This window comes from Orycteropus afer, unplaced genomic scaffold, assembly GCF_000298275.1.
Source record: "Orycteropus afer afer isolate SDZICR_OR568_19922 unplaced genomic scaffold, OryAfe1.0 scaffold00258, whole genome shotgun sequence".
Taxonomy (NCBI): domain Eukaryota; kingdom Metazoa; phylum Chordata; class Mammalia; order Tubulidentata; family Orycteropodidae; genus Orycteropus; species Orycteropus afer.
The window spans coordinates 1,689,479-1,704,504 of record NW_006921845.1 but is presented as its reverse complement, the minus strand read 5'-3'; the positions used below and the strand labels follow the sequence as shown (position 1 = coordinate 1,704,504).

The following is a 15,026-nucleotide window of genomic DNA, read 5'->3' as shown; positions in this document are numbered from 1 at the left end:
TTGTTTTTATCCAGTGTCTCGCTTCCTCTCTCTCCCTCCTCCTCTGTCTCTGCCTCCTGCTCTCTACTTCCCTGCAGCGCCAAGCCGGCTCCCCAACTTGGTCTGCCGAGCGCAAACCGCTGAGAGTTTGCAGAGCCACCCCCTGGGGCCGGGCCGCCGAGTCCCGCTAAGGCAAAGACGCAAGCGAGAGGGAGAGCAGCTGAAGAAAAACAAGCAGGCGCGCGAGAGGAGCCCCAGGAGGGCGGCCGGGTGGCTAGCAGGCGGCTCCCGCCGAGCCCGGGTCGCCTCTCGGCAGCCGGGGCGAGCCGAGGCTGATAGTCGAGACTCCAGCACAAAGTTGGACTTCTGGCGACAGCCGCCGCCTCGCGCCGCGCCCCCAACCCCTGCTTCCTCTTGGCGCCCCAGGACAAGGAACTTGTTCTCGGCGCAGCTTGAGTTTACGCTCCCTATCGTGAGAAAGACGTGTGTACAGCCGTCCGGGGGTGGGGGAGCAGAAGGGCAGCTACCGGAGACTGGTTGCGGAGAGCGCAGAGGGAGCGTGGAGCGAAGGAGACCGATGCCGGCGGCCAACATGATGGAGAGCCTGCAGCTGCCAGCCCTGCAGGTGCCGGAGCCACAGGCCGCGCCCGAAGGCAGTCCGGTCTGGTCCAGCTCGTCAACCCCCACGCTCCGGCGCCGGCGCTTCAAGATGCGCCGCATGAAGAACGTGCAGGAGCATAGTCTGGAGACCGAGCTGGCCCAGGACTTGCCGAGCGTCTTGGCCCCTGGCAAGGAATTCCTGCAGCTGCCGTCAATCGAGATTACGCCCTCCAGCGACGAGGATACCCCGTGGTCCAACTGCTCCACACCCAGCGCTTCCCCGCGCAGAAAACGCTTCCTACTCCGCAAGTGGCTGAGGGTCAGGGAGCGGAAGGAGTGCAGTGAAAGCAGGTACGTCCCTGTTTCCCCCGCAGCCTTCTTCCCCTACTCTCTTCCTCTTTCCCAGAGCCATCCATGGCCCCAGGGCATGCTGGCGGGAAACTTCGGAAGGACTGTGGGAACCTTCACAGCGCTGGCTTTAGGTGTTGTGCTTGTACAAGAGCTATCGGAACATGAACTTGCACTCTTGTCACTCATTTCCCCAGCCCATTGCTACGGGCCAGTGACTTCATATTATATAACACATTTACATGGGGCTTCACGCAGCACCCCATCTCATTTGATCATCCCTGCAAAGTGAATAATAAAAATACTCTTCTTGTTATGTGCCATCCAGTCGGACCCGACTCATAGCGACCCCTCCTTGGGTTTCCGAGGCAGTATCACTATTGAAGTAGATTGCTCCATCTTTCTTCCGAGGAGTGGCTGGTGGGTTTGAACCGCCAGTCTTATGATTAGCAGTGAAGTGCCTTAGGCACCATGCTACCTGAGCTCCCTAATAAAAATACTAGCAGTTAATATTTATTGAGCCCCTACCATGTACCAACACTCTACTGAATACTTCACCATGTATTTCCATATTTAATTCTCTCAAACACTCTCTGAGATGGGCACTATTATTATTCCCATTTTACAGAAAGAGATAGCAGATGGTGAGAGAGGTTATGGCTCCTCCACTTAAACTTGTATTTCTGGACTCCATTTCAATTTTTCTTATTTTATATTTGGCCATGCCAGGTTGCCTTTCCTGGCCTCTGTGTATATGGAGCTGGTGGAGTATTCATGTTGAGTGAGTCACACTCAGGACAGTCCACACCATTGGTTTGTACCAGCTTCTTTTTTGCTTGGGTAAATGTGGTGTCAGAATAGCAGGGGAAGTTCATTTTCCCAGAACAGAGGTTTGGTGTAGAAAACCAGAGGGCAGCTCCACACAGCCTTGGCCAGAGTAGTGCTTCAGAGTTGTGTTTGAGCCAAACCTAGTTGGAGAAGGAGGTGTGAGGAGTTCCTCACTGGCTCATTGATATCATATGCTCTACTCTCTTACTTTTGGACTCTAAACCCACTGCCATCAAATTGATTCTGACTCAGAGTAGTGACCCCCATTGAGTTTCCAAGGCTGTAAATCTTTAGGGAGGTAGATTACCTCATCTTTGTCCTGTGGAGCAGCTAGTGGGTTTGAACTGCTCACCTTCTGGTTAGCAGCCAAATGCTTCACAGACTACTTTACCAGAGCTCTTTTTCAGAATTCAGGGCCCAGACATTTAACATTAGTTGTTTATGCTCTCGCCTGGGGCAACTGAACTATTGATCAGGACTCTTCTCATTCCATTCACTTTCATTCATTTCAATATAAGTCTTCATTGAATGTTCTCAGGATTGGATTGCCCCTTAAGCAAGATAAGCATGGGCTCTTTTGTGCTTACTTGTTTGCTAGATTCTTTGTCACTGTCATGGATTGTAAATTTGTAGACACTTTGATTCAGTAAGAAGGTGCTGTGGGATTGAGAGAGAGACAGATGCCAGCCATACATAGAAGCAAAATCTTTGATGTGGTGAAGATTAGTAGGTAAGCATGAGTAAGCCCATGTTTACCTTGCTTACTGGGTAATCTGACACTGAATGTTCTTGTTAGGTCAGTCTGGTACAGGCTAAGAGTGATGGCTGTTGAGGACAGTAGCGGGGTGGATAGAGTGAAGGGATGTAGAAGTTGAGAAGCAGGTTGGCAAGTATCTGAGTTATCTAGTGCTATTATAACAGAAATTCCAAAAGTGGATGGCTTCAACAAACAGAAATTTATTCTCTCAGTTTAGGAGGCTAGTTTGAATTCAGGGTACCAGCTCTAAGGGAAGGCTTTCGCTCTGTTGGATCTATGGGAAGGTCCTTGTCTCCTTTCAACATCTGTGGGCCTGACATTCCTTGGGGATCTCCATGTGTCTTGGCATCAGTCTTCCCCTGGTTTTAGGTGGTTCCCAGTATAGGAACCCTGGGTCAAAAAGGCATACTTCACTCCCAGCTCTTTTTTCTTGGTGGTAGTAGGTCCTTCTTTCTCTGCTTGCTTCTCACTCCTTTTATCTCGTGCAAGATAAAAGGTGACACAGGCTACAACCCAGGGGAAACTTCCTGTACACTGAATCATGGCTGTGACCTGAGTAAGAATGTTGCATCCTGCCCTAATCCCTTTACATCGGATCAGGAATGTTACCTGAGTAAGGGTGTTGCATCTCACTCTAATCCTCTTATAGCTGATTGGCTGATCATGTCAGATCATCTTGAGGGATGATTACATCATTATATAAATGCTGAACTACTGAGAATCATGGCCTGGCCAAGTTGACACATATTTTTTGGGAACATAATTCCATCTAGAACAGGAAGATAGATGTATAAGAAATTAAGATATGTAAGTTTCCTGTTGAGGAATTTGAACCATAAAAACCCACTGCCATTGAGTCGATTCTGACTCATAGTGACCTTATAGGACAGAGGAGAACTGCCCCATAGAGTTTCCAAGGCTGTAAATCTTTACAGAAGCAGACTGCCTCATCTTTTTTTCCATGGCTGATGGGTTCAAACTGCCAACCTTTTGATTAGCAGCCAAATGCTTTACCCACTATGCCACTAGAGCTCCTTGATTTCCATTAGAAGGCAAATACTCTGCCATGTGGTACTGATTGTGTAAGAACCCTGGGGAAGTTGGGGAAGACTTCTGGGAATAAGAGGCCCAAACCATGAAAAATACACATAGGTAGTGCAAAACATCAGGATAGGTCAAGGGCGGGCGATCAGGTAAGAGGAACAATATGGACAAAGGTAAAATAATTGGTGAGCATGTGTCTTTGAGGGAGGTGCTGAGGAATCAAGCTGTGTAATGAAAAAAATGAGAATTCTAAGCCTTCAAAGATTTCTCTTTTCTGGTAGCAATAACTAGACTTGACTATCCCTACAGGACCAGATCTAGGCCTTTGTTCTGTTTTTTTTTTCATGTACATTGGGGATAACAATTCCTTCTGGTAGTTCATCTTGCTGCCTTTTCCATAGAGGGAAACAGGGCAAGCATGGTGGGAGTGAATCTTGAACTAAAATAGTTCATCACGACTTTCCAGCTTTCCCCTCAAATATCAGAGACCCCATAAGAGAATCTTTTGACCTTGACATTCTGCTGTTTTTTTTTTTTTTTTTTACTTTTTGCTAGTTGTCGTTGAGTCAGCCTCAGACTCATGGTGACCCCATGCACTGACGGCAAAATACTGGGAATGGAGTCTTCTATTACTGGCCAGGGTGGGGATAGGGATGGATTTGGTTTAAGGGACACTTTCCTGGTTTTGGGAGTTCTAGTGGTGTAGTGGGTAAGCCATTTGGCTGCTAACCAAAAGGTGGGCAGTTCAAATCCATGGGCTGCTCTGGGTCACTGGTTACTGCTGTAGAGTCGGAACTGACTCATAGTGACCCCTCCTTGTGTTTCTGAGGCAGTATCACTACGGAAGTAGATTGCCCGCCCAACCTTCCTTCTGAGGAATGGCTGGTGGGTTTGAACCACCAGTGTTCTGGTTAACAGTCACATGCCTTAAGCACTACGCCAACATAAGCTGCTTTGGGTGAGGAAAATGTAAATCCTAATGATTTACAGCCTTGGAAACCCAATGGGGGTCCCTATGAGTTGGAACTGACTTGATGGCATTAGGTTTGGTTTCGGTTCCTGGTTTTGAGAGTTGTCTAAGAATGAGGTAGAATCTTCCTTTTTTAAAAAAGCAGAAAGGATTTTTACTTCCTAGGTGCAGTTTATACCAAGCCATGGTATTTTCGATCACGTCATATGCAAGTGAAAACTGGATATGTCTTTGAATTGTGGTGTTGGTGAAAAATACTGAAAATACCATTGATTGCCAAAAGAATGAACAAATCTGTCCTGGACGAAGTGTAGCCAGAATGCTTCTTGGAATACTCCTTCGTCTCACCTACTTTGGTCATGTTGTCAGAAGGGAGCACTCCCTAGAGAATGATATCATCATGCTTGGTAAAGTACAAGGTCAGCGAAAAAGGGGAAGACCCTCAATGAGATGAATTGACATAGTGGCTGCAACGATGGGCTCAAGCATAACAATGATTATGAGGATGGCACAGGACCTGGCATTGTTTCGTTCTGTTGGACATAGGGTCTCTGAGTCAGAGCTGACTCGGCAACACCTAACAACAACACAAGGTCAGTATGAGTAGGAATTGACTCAGTGGCAATGGATATGGTTTTTTAGTTTTAGGTGTAGTTTAAGGCAGTTGTTCTAAATGGTAGGTCTTTGGATTAGAAGAATATATGTGTTTATGTAGAAAAAATATATGTCTGACTTAAATCTGTGCTCTTACCACTATGTTATACTGCCCCCTGTGGTAATCTGTCTGGATGGTGGCTAAAACAAAGCCCACTGTTCTTAGGCCTTAGAAATGGAAAGAAGCCTTCTTAAAAAGAAAAGAAGCAATCAGGTGAATAGATTTTTGTAGATGCTCAGCAAGATTGCCCACAAAAGAAATTGGCATTTAGAGCCAAGAACTTTGGAGTTTAAAGTCAGGAGACTAAGGTTTAAATTTAAGTTTTGTCATGTATTAGTTATGGAACTTTGGACACCACTTTACTCTCTTCAGTTTCACCTTCCTCTTCTGTGGTTAATGTGAAGTCTGAAGAGCATACATGTGAAAATGTTTCCTTAACTTCTGTTGCTGTGCAAGAGTGAAGGATTATTGTCATTATTTTGTTGAGTGTCTCACATGAAGTGGATGTGTACTTAAGAGTATGCAGTTACATACTCACGTGTCATGAAGTAGCACCTGGGACTTCTCCCACATTACACTATTTGGAAATGATGACTGGAAAATGGCTCTCCTCCGGGATGGATTAGGGAGGGATTAGCATACCAGGCCCTGCATGGCATCTTTCTTTTACATGTCCCCCACTCCCAAATCCACCTCTCTGTAACAGAGAAAAACAGCTTTCAGGCTTACCATAAGATTCAAAAGGCAAGGGGCCAAGAGTGCCACTGCACAAATTTGAAAATACAGAAAGGATCAGGAGACCTCATTCTTTTCCTTAACTACAGGAAAGAGAGAAAACCCAAAACCAAACCCACTGCCATTGAGTGGATTCTAACTCATAGCTACTCCCATTGGGTTTCTGAAGTGATAAATCTTTACGGAAGTAGATTGCCTAGTCTTGCTTCTGCAGAGTGGCTGATGGGTTTGAACCATCAACCTTCTTGTTAGCAGTCAGATGCCTTAGGCACTGTGTGAAAGAGAGAAGGGAATGATAAAGTCAGCATGAGAGGGTTTGGGGAGCCAAGGATGCAGGAAGATGGAACCGAAATATTGCAAATTAAGTCTTGTCTTGTTCACCTTTGTACCTGGTACTGTACCTGGCCTCTTGTGGTGATCCATAAGTTTGTGTTGATGAATAAATTAATAATGAGATGAATGATTCTTTTTTCTTTTCTGTTTGGAATGGAATTCTCCTTATTCATGAGTGAAGGAAAATGTCCTGGAGGAGATGAATCCAGAGCTGAGTTGGTAAAAGTAGTCCGAGTGTATTGACTTGAAGATGAGAATGGATGAATGACCAAGTGGGCTTTGATGTGGAATGTGGGAAAAATGAGAACAGTGAACTGATGGGCCGACAGACTGGTTGTTGTGATTTATGCTGAGGTGTTTGAATTTCTGTTAGTCAGTCAGTCAACAAAGCTGTATTGAGATTCTACCTACAGAGTGCTTTACAGACAGAGAATTGAGCTCAATAGGGAGCCATCGTAGGCTTTGGAACCTGGGAGAGACATGCTCAGAGAGGTATTTGTGGAAGATAATTCATACTGTTCTGTATGAATTGGATGGAAGCATGGTAAGTGGAGGTCAGAAACCCTGTGTTCTTCTAGTGTTCTACCAGGCAATTGTTTTAGCTACCATTTACCATGTTGTTGTTGTTATGTGCTGTCGAGTCGGCCCCGACTCATAGCGACCCCTCCTTGGGTTTCCGAGGCAGTATCACTACGGAAGTAGGATTGCCCAACCATTTACCATAAGATGGCACAATTTCTTGCTGGCCTTGTTTGCCCTCTGAGCTTAGTGAATATAGGCTGAGGTTGATGGAGAAAACTCTTAGGATTAGTACTGTATGTTTCCCTAAATCCTCTGGCCATAATTGGTTGTGGTGATTATTCAAAACTCCAACTTAGACTTACTAGATTATGGTGAGAAGTCAGAAATCAGACTGAGCCACATCCTCTTGGATGGCATCAAATGGCCATCATTCCCTGGAGAGAGACAGGAAAGCTGACAAGAGGCAAGTGAGTTGGTGCAGATGGCTTACTGCAGGCTCTCTTTCCAGGGGACACAGAAACACTTCTTTACTTCTCTCCTCAAGGAGACCTCCTTATCATTGCCTTTTGAACCACCTTTCCCCTTGATTGTTTACTTCCCTATTCTGTATAATGGACCTCCCGTCATGATGACTCACTATCCAGCAGGCTAGTAACAAGAGTGTATTTCAACGTGGAGCTTTAAGATTTCTCTTTGATTACCCATCTGACTTCTGGTAGCACCTCTCTCTGATTCTGAGGTGGTTATGCGTGCGTTTGCAGGGAATGTATCATTGATACATTTATCTAGATTCTTCATCCTCTTCCTCTGCCCTTTGGAGAGAGACTTGCTTCCAGCTGCAGCTCAGTTTCCAGGGAAGCAGGGTGGTTGTGCGCATCCATATGCTCTCCCCACCAGGGTCACTATTTGCATAGCTCCCTGCCCTGAGTGCACTCTGCCATGTATGGGAACCGCAGGGAGTGTGGGAAGAGGAAAATTCACTTCCTTCTTTAACACAAAGCAACACACAAATGGAAAGGAGACCCATAATTGATTAAGTAAATTATTAGTGTTGTGCATAGCGTTCATTAACAGAAACATCTATTAGACCTATAGTTACTTGAGGGTAGGGACTGTGGCTTACTATGTGCCAAGTTTTTTGCTAAACTCCTTAAATACATTATCATGTTTAATCCTCTCAAGAAACCTGAAATAGACTTTACCTCAAGGGGAACCTGTACCTCAAGGGGAACCTGTAGTTAAGATTAGCCTGGTCCAGGTCAAACAGCTAGCAAGAAGGAAGGCTGAGATTTGAGCCATGTTCTTCTGAATCCAAAGCCTGAGCTCTTCATAACTACATCATCTCCCCAGGGCCTGAAAATGAAAGGCCCTTTCTTGTTTGAGAACTTATAGATGTGGAGGGGGTGGTTCTGAAGGAAGCACTGAGGTAAGGAGGACAGGAAGGCCTCTGAGGAGAACTGTGTTAGGGTTGTGGGCAAGCACAACCCTGTGGGAGGAGATGCTGACTGGTCTCCGTAGGATTGCTCTGAGAGAAGTGGCTGGCCTTTAGCTGTCAATGTGGTTTCTAGATTAAAACAATTTGTAGAAAGAACTAGAGAAGGTGGTGAGGTGGAGTCCTGTAGGCTGGTTCACACTGGCCAGGTTCCTCTGTGGCAGTGGGTATGCTGAGAGTTTCCATGGTGGTTATGCACTCAGGGGGCATCAGTTATGTGTCAGGCAAGAGAGACTGGGATGGACAGGAGGCAGATTAACAGGTGATAATTCTGCCCTGTCTAGTTCTTTTATCCCAGATACTATATATCCACCACTTGCTAGACTGGTCACTGATAATTGCTTCAGGATAACTCAGATATTTTTATTAAGGCTCTGTGTGGCTAAACTGCCAATGGGGAATTTTTTTCCTGACCCCAGTGGACAAGCTCTTGAGCCCTGGAGCAAGTGTTTTAATACAGAGATAGGCTGGCCCACAGAGCTAGGAGATGGTTGGTGGGTTGCTGTGTGTATAAGAGCTTTGTGAAGTCTGAGGGCTTTTCCTGGGGCCTTTTCCCTTTTGGGATTCCTTTCTCTGGAGGCTGGATCAGTGTGGTGACTTACCAAGGGGCAACTGTACCTGAAATGAAGGAAGACACAGCTCTTAAATGTCCTGGGGGTCCATGAAGCTTTTCCCAGTGACTTGAGCCAGGGGGAAGTTTCCTTCTCTCAGAGGAGATGATGAAGCTTCTATCAGGGATTCATAGCAGAAAATAAAATTTGGGCTTACAAGTAGAGAAGGGATGTGGAATGGAGATGCTTTGAGTTGGTGGAAGAGATGTCAGGGAGTGGCCTGCCACCGCCCATGCCACTGTGGGCGGCCACTGGCCATCTCTTAAAGAGAATCCTGACTTTAGATGGTCTTTCCTGTTTTCAGGCTGTTTGTCTGGATATTCATTTCAGATGATATAGTCTAAGATCATCACAAGGAAAATATGGCTGTGCTTTAGGTAAGACTCTTCTAGTAGAAGAAGAGAGGGCTGAGAAAAATCATGGCTTTTAATTTTTTTTTTTATTGTGGTAAATATATACGTATATACAAGTATGCATTGTTTAACGTCTGTTAGGACAGTGTCTGACATTGTGGCCCCATAAGGTTGTTTTTTTTTTTTTTTCCTTTTCATTTTAAAAAAGGAAAACAGCTTTCTTTTTGTTTATTATTTCCTCCTAATGGTTTTAAAGACCCCAAACCCAGACTCTTGTAGCACTGGACCACAGGTGGGATACAGGCAGGTGAGGCAGAGACCGTGGCTCTTGGTTTGAGATCTTGGTCTTTGATGGGCTAGTGGTGGATCTGTGGCAGGGCATGCTCCACCTCCCACCCGCCCCAATCCCTGCTCACTTTCTTTAGCTCCTACTGCTGCTAGTTCCTCCAGCCTCCACCAGTAGCTCCAGTACTGGCAGCAGCAGCATTGAGGAGGACCAGAAGTGGGCTCCTGTGGTACAGTGAATTACTTGGTGTGGCTCTTCTAGCTTTGGTTGTTGTAATTGACAGTAGATGACTGAATGAAACTATGCAAATGTAAGGTGCTTGTGGTTTTATGTGGTCGCTATGAGTCAGATCCAACTCGACGGTGGATTTGGTTTGGTTTTGGTAGAGACAGAAAAGAGGATTTCACTGCCATCAAGAGCAAACTGTACCAGGGCCCTAGGTCAACTACCTGCCAAGCATTTGTTTTCTGGCTAGGTCATCACACTCTGAAGCTCTGTCTGACCTTTTTGTGGTTCTCAGGGTTGGATGGAATGGCAGCAATAAGATTAGTCTGAACAGGGTGGAGCTTCTCCAGGGAACAGTTTGCCCTTAGCTTGGGTGATAATAGGTGTTCTGTCTACCTTTGTCTGTGATGAACCATATCTTCTGGCATGTGAAAAATCTCTTTTAAAAAAGAAAACAGCCCCAAGAAAGAGGATTGCACCATCTCTTGGTCATCTGTATGTTTTTAACACATACTATTGAGAAAGTTCTACCTAAGATCTAACTGAAATCCCTCATGGTATAGTTCAAACTCATCTTCTGTTGTTTTGTCCACAGAGAAGATGGAATAATAGCTGGTCATTGTCCTTTGAGAATCTTCCTTTAAAGACTCATTATTTGTATCTTAAACTGTTGCATCCAGATTCTGAGAGCTCTGACTTTGTACTAGCAATTAGTTGGACCTCACTGGTTTTTCAGTGGGGTCTTTGAACCTTGCAGACTTAATTGGTGAAATTGTTAGCCAGATACATTAGAAGACAGAGCCAGTCTTTGAGATGAGCAGAGTAGAAACCAACTCATCCATTCAGAAAGTTCTGAGGAACACCGAAAGATTCCTCTCTCTCTAAAGTGCCTTCTGAATGCTTGGATTGCTTCCTAAAATATCTCTGTCAGTTGGTATGCCTTTTGTTTCACAGTCAGGGAGATAAGGCTAAAAATGTAGATAATTCAGGCGAGGTCATTCTAATAGTTCAACAAACATGCATTGGGCAATCATGAAGAGGCAGTTTCTGCTGAGTCAGTTCAGCTCACTTTCCGTAAGGTTTCCAATGACAGTGGCCTTTCGGAAGCAGATTGCCAGGTCTTTCCTCTGTGGCACCTGTGGGTGGATTTGAATCACCAAGCTTTTGGTTAGTAGTTGAGTGCTTAACCATTGGTGTTTTGAACCCACCCAGAGGGACTTTGGAAGACAGGTCTGGTGATCTGTTGCTGAATGGTCACAGCCTTGAAAACATTATGGAGCAGTTGTACTCTGCACACGTGGGGTTGCCATGAGTCAGAATCAAGTTGATGGCAACTAGTAACAAAACAGTGAGAAGGCATGAGTCCTATAAACAATAGCACCCTGGGTAGTGCAAATGACTAATGTGCTCAGCTGCTAACTGAAGGGCTCAAAATCTATCCAGAGGCACCTCATGAGCAAGGCCTGGCTGTCTGCTTTTGGAAAACCAGCCATTGAAAACCCTATAGAGCACAGTTCTACTCTGAGACACATTGGGTCACTATAAGTTAGAGTAATCTCAATGGCATCTGGTTCTGGTTACTAGCTATAAAGAAGCAGAACTGTGCTGTGTGCTTGGGATACAAAGATGGGTACAAATGACCCTTCTCTTGAGCTCATAAGCTCGTATGGAAGAAAACACATAAAAGATCTTTCTGTAGAATGTAGGATTCACACTAAAGCAAAAATAAATAAGTCCATAGGTCTCAGGAAAGGAAGTGCTGGGAGGGAAAGTGTAGGAGGGTCCTTGGGCCTACAGTTTACACTGCATCACCTTAATTCACCCTCACTCAGTGGCCATGTGTCATCATCTATACTCCTGGTTGTGCCACTATCCAGGGCTTTGAACCAGGTCATTCCGATTTGACACACTTGATGAAAATTTGCATTTCTTTCCAGATATGTTGAATCAGAATCAAGATCCATAAATCTTGTTAAAATGTAAATTCTGATTCAGTGTATAACCAAAACCAAAACAAAGTCACTCCATCGAGTTCGTTCCGACTCATAGTGACCCCTCCTTTGGTTTCTGAGGTGATATCTCCGTGGAAGTAGATTACCCAGTCTTCCTTCTGGGGAGTGGCTGGTGGGTTTGAACTGCCAGCAGCAGTCAAATGCCTTAGTCACTACACCACCAGAGCTCCTATAATTCAATGTATATGGGGTGGAAATGCAAAGTATTAGCAGGGAATTGAACTGAATGAACCAGTTTGAAGCCCTGTATCTAACTCAGAGAATCCATTCTTCATGGTAGATGGCATTCATGAGGTCATTTCATCTATGAGAAAACTGAAAAATCTAAGTCACTAGGCTGATCAGTAGAAGCGATGGATCTAGAATTCAGGTCTCCTGCATCCTAAGCGTTCAGCCTTCCATATGTTCCAAGGAGCCCGTCTTTGCCCAGGAAGGAACCATATCTCAGTCAGAGAGCCCATGATGCACCGGGAAGGTGCTCCAAGAAGCCCTTGTCTTTCTTTGGGCAGAGAGATGGCTTTCCCAGGGTGGACTGCCCCGCACCAGTCCAAGAGTCTGCGTGAACCTACTGTGGTTCTGCGATTTTCTTGCTGTGTGGCTCTGGGCGGGTTACTTAATCTCTCTGGGCTTTCATGTTTTTTTTTTTTTTTTTGAACATTTTATAGTGTGTGTTAGGTGAAAGTTTACACGGTATTCCATTCAACAATTTATATACAAATGGACAAATTGTTCTGTGACATTGGTAGCTAACCCCCACTGTGTCAGCACCTTCTCTATTTCCACCCTGTCTTCTCCGTTTCCATCCCTCCAGTTGCTCAGCCCCTCCTTGCCTTCTTATTTTTACTTTTGTGTAGATGTGTTTGGTTTCATATAGTTGATTGTTCTAAGGATACATTCCTCATGGGTGCTATTGTTTATTTTGTAGGCAAATCTATTATTTGGCTGCAAAGTGACCTTCTGGAGTGGCTTTAATTCTAGCTTAAAAGGGTGTCTTAGGGTGATACTCTCTCTTAATTTTTTTTTTTTTTTTAATATCCCCTCCATGTAATAGCACTCTTCCCACATCCTCCCTGCATTCTCCATTTCCATTCACCCATCTTCCCTGCCCTTCCTGTCTTTTTAACTTTGTTTTTGGGCAGATGCTGCCCTTTTGGTCTCATGTGGCTGATTGTTCTGTGGAACATGTTCCTCACCAGTGTTGTCATTCACTTTATAGGCCTGTCTGTAGTTTGGCTGAAATGTGATCTCCGGTAGTGGATTCCATTCCAGGTTTGAAAGGTGTCTGAAGGTATAAGGTGTCTAAGACTACTTGAAGGGTCCACTAGTCTTTATTAGACCAGTAAGTCTGGTCCTTTTTATGATTTTGAATTTTGTTCTTTATTTTTCTTCCACTCTGACCAGGACCTTCTGTTGTGATCCCGATCAAAGTCATTGGCAGTGGTAGCCAAGTACCATTTAGTTCTTCTGGTTTCAGGCTAGTGGACATTGTGGTTCGTGTGGTCCATTAGTCATTTGGACTAAATGTTTCCTTGAATCTTTGATTTTCTTCACTCTTCTTTACTACAGTCAGGAAGAGACCAATAGTTGTATCTTAGATGGCTGCTCACAAGCTTTTAAGACCCCAGTTACTACTCACCAAAGTAGGATGTAGAACACTGTCTTTATGGACTATGTTATGCCCATTAACTGCTCCATAAAAAAGTCTGGAACCCTGACAGAGGAGCAGTCAGCTGCAGGGATCCAGGTGAGGAGAAGAAAATCAGGCACGCCCAAAGCAGCAGGGTGGGAGAGCGGGAGAAAGGGGATAAAAAAGCCAGGAACCTGGACAGAAGAGAAGTCAGCCGCAGGGATCCAGGTGAGGAGAGGAACTCAGCCATGCCCAAAGCAGCAGGGTGGGAGAGCAGGAAAAAGGGGATTAAAAGCCAGGAACCCAGAGAGAAGAGCAGTCAGCTGCAAGGATCCAGGTGAGGAGAGGAACTCAGGCACGCCCAAAGCAGCAGTGCGGGAAAGCAGGAAAAAGGGGATTAAAAGCCAGGAACTCAGACAGAGGAGCAGTCAGCTGCAGGGTTCCAGGTGAGGAGAGGAACTCAGCCATGCCCAAAGCAGCAGGGCAGGAGAGCAGGAAAAAGGGGATTAAAAGCCAGGAACCCAGACAGAGGAGCAGTCAGCTGCAAGGATCCAGGTGAGGAGAGGAACTCAGGCACACCCAAAGCAGCAGGGCGGGAGAGTGGGAGAAAGGGGATAAAAAAGCCAGGAACTCGGACAGAGGAGCAGTCAGCCACAGGGATCCAAGTGGGGAGAGGAACTCAGGCACACCCAAAGCAGCAGGGCAGAAGAGTGGGAGAAAGGGGACTAAAAGCCCTAGGAATCTGGACAGAGGAGGAGTCAGCCACAGGGATCCAGGTAAGTGTGGTACGAGAGGTTTCCAACAGGAAGACAAACCTGTCTGTTGGTTTGTCCTACCTTGGTGACGTGTTGATGTGAGGTTTGAGGCTGAGCCACTGGTGTTTCTAACCCAGCGGGATGCACATGGTGCACAGGTATCAGCCCAGCTTATGGTCTGAGACAGACTAGGAAGAAGGAAGAGGCCGTCCACTTCTTGAATAATTGGCCAGGGAAAACCTTATGAATAGCAAAGAAACACTGTTTGATACATCACCACACAACTTTATGTATAGTCCGGTTAGGTTAGAAGGCTCTGAAAATATGACTGGAAAAGAGCTGCATCATCAGAGTAAACCCAGCCTTACTCCTATGGATTAGGTAAAGCTTTTGAGACCTCCATTTGCTGATGTGGCACTACTCAAATTGAAGAGAAACAGCTGCAGACATCCATTAATCATCAGAACATGGAATGTACAAAGTATGACTCTGGGAAAATTGGAAGTTGTCAAAAATGAAATGGAACACATAAAGATTGATATCCTTGGCATTAGTGAGCTGAAATTGACTGATTTTGGCCATTTTAAATCAGACAACCATGTGATCTACTATGCTGGGAAAGACAGTTTGAAAAGGAGTGGCGTAGTATTCATCATCACAAAGCATGTTTCAAGATCTGTCCTGAAGTACAATGTTGTCAGTGATAGGATACTATCCATACACCTACAAGGAAGACCCGTTAATACAACTGTTATTCAAATTTATGCACCAACCACCAAAGCCAAAGATGAGGAAATTGAAGAATTTTATCAACTTCTGCAGTCTGAAATTGACTGAACATGCAATCAGGATGTGTTAATTATCACTGGGGACAGGAATGCAAAAGTTGGAAAA

General features: G+C 45.2%; 1 protein-coding gene across 1 annotated transcript in view; it reads left to right on the top strand.

The window, feature by feature from the left end:
• The first annotated feature begins 556 nt into the window (after positions 1-556).
• The window catches only part of GRAMD1B (GRAM domain containing 1B), a 295,766-nt gene continuing 281,296 nt past the window's right edge, over positions 557-15,026 (top strand). The window contains exon 1 of the mRNA XM_042782193.1: positions 557-930. Coding sequence (XP_042638127.1) covers positions 557-930 — 374 coding nt within the window. The remainder of the gene's footprint in view (positions 931-15,026) is intronic.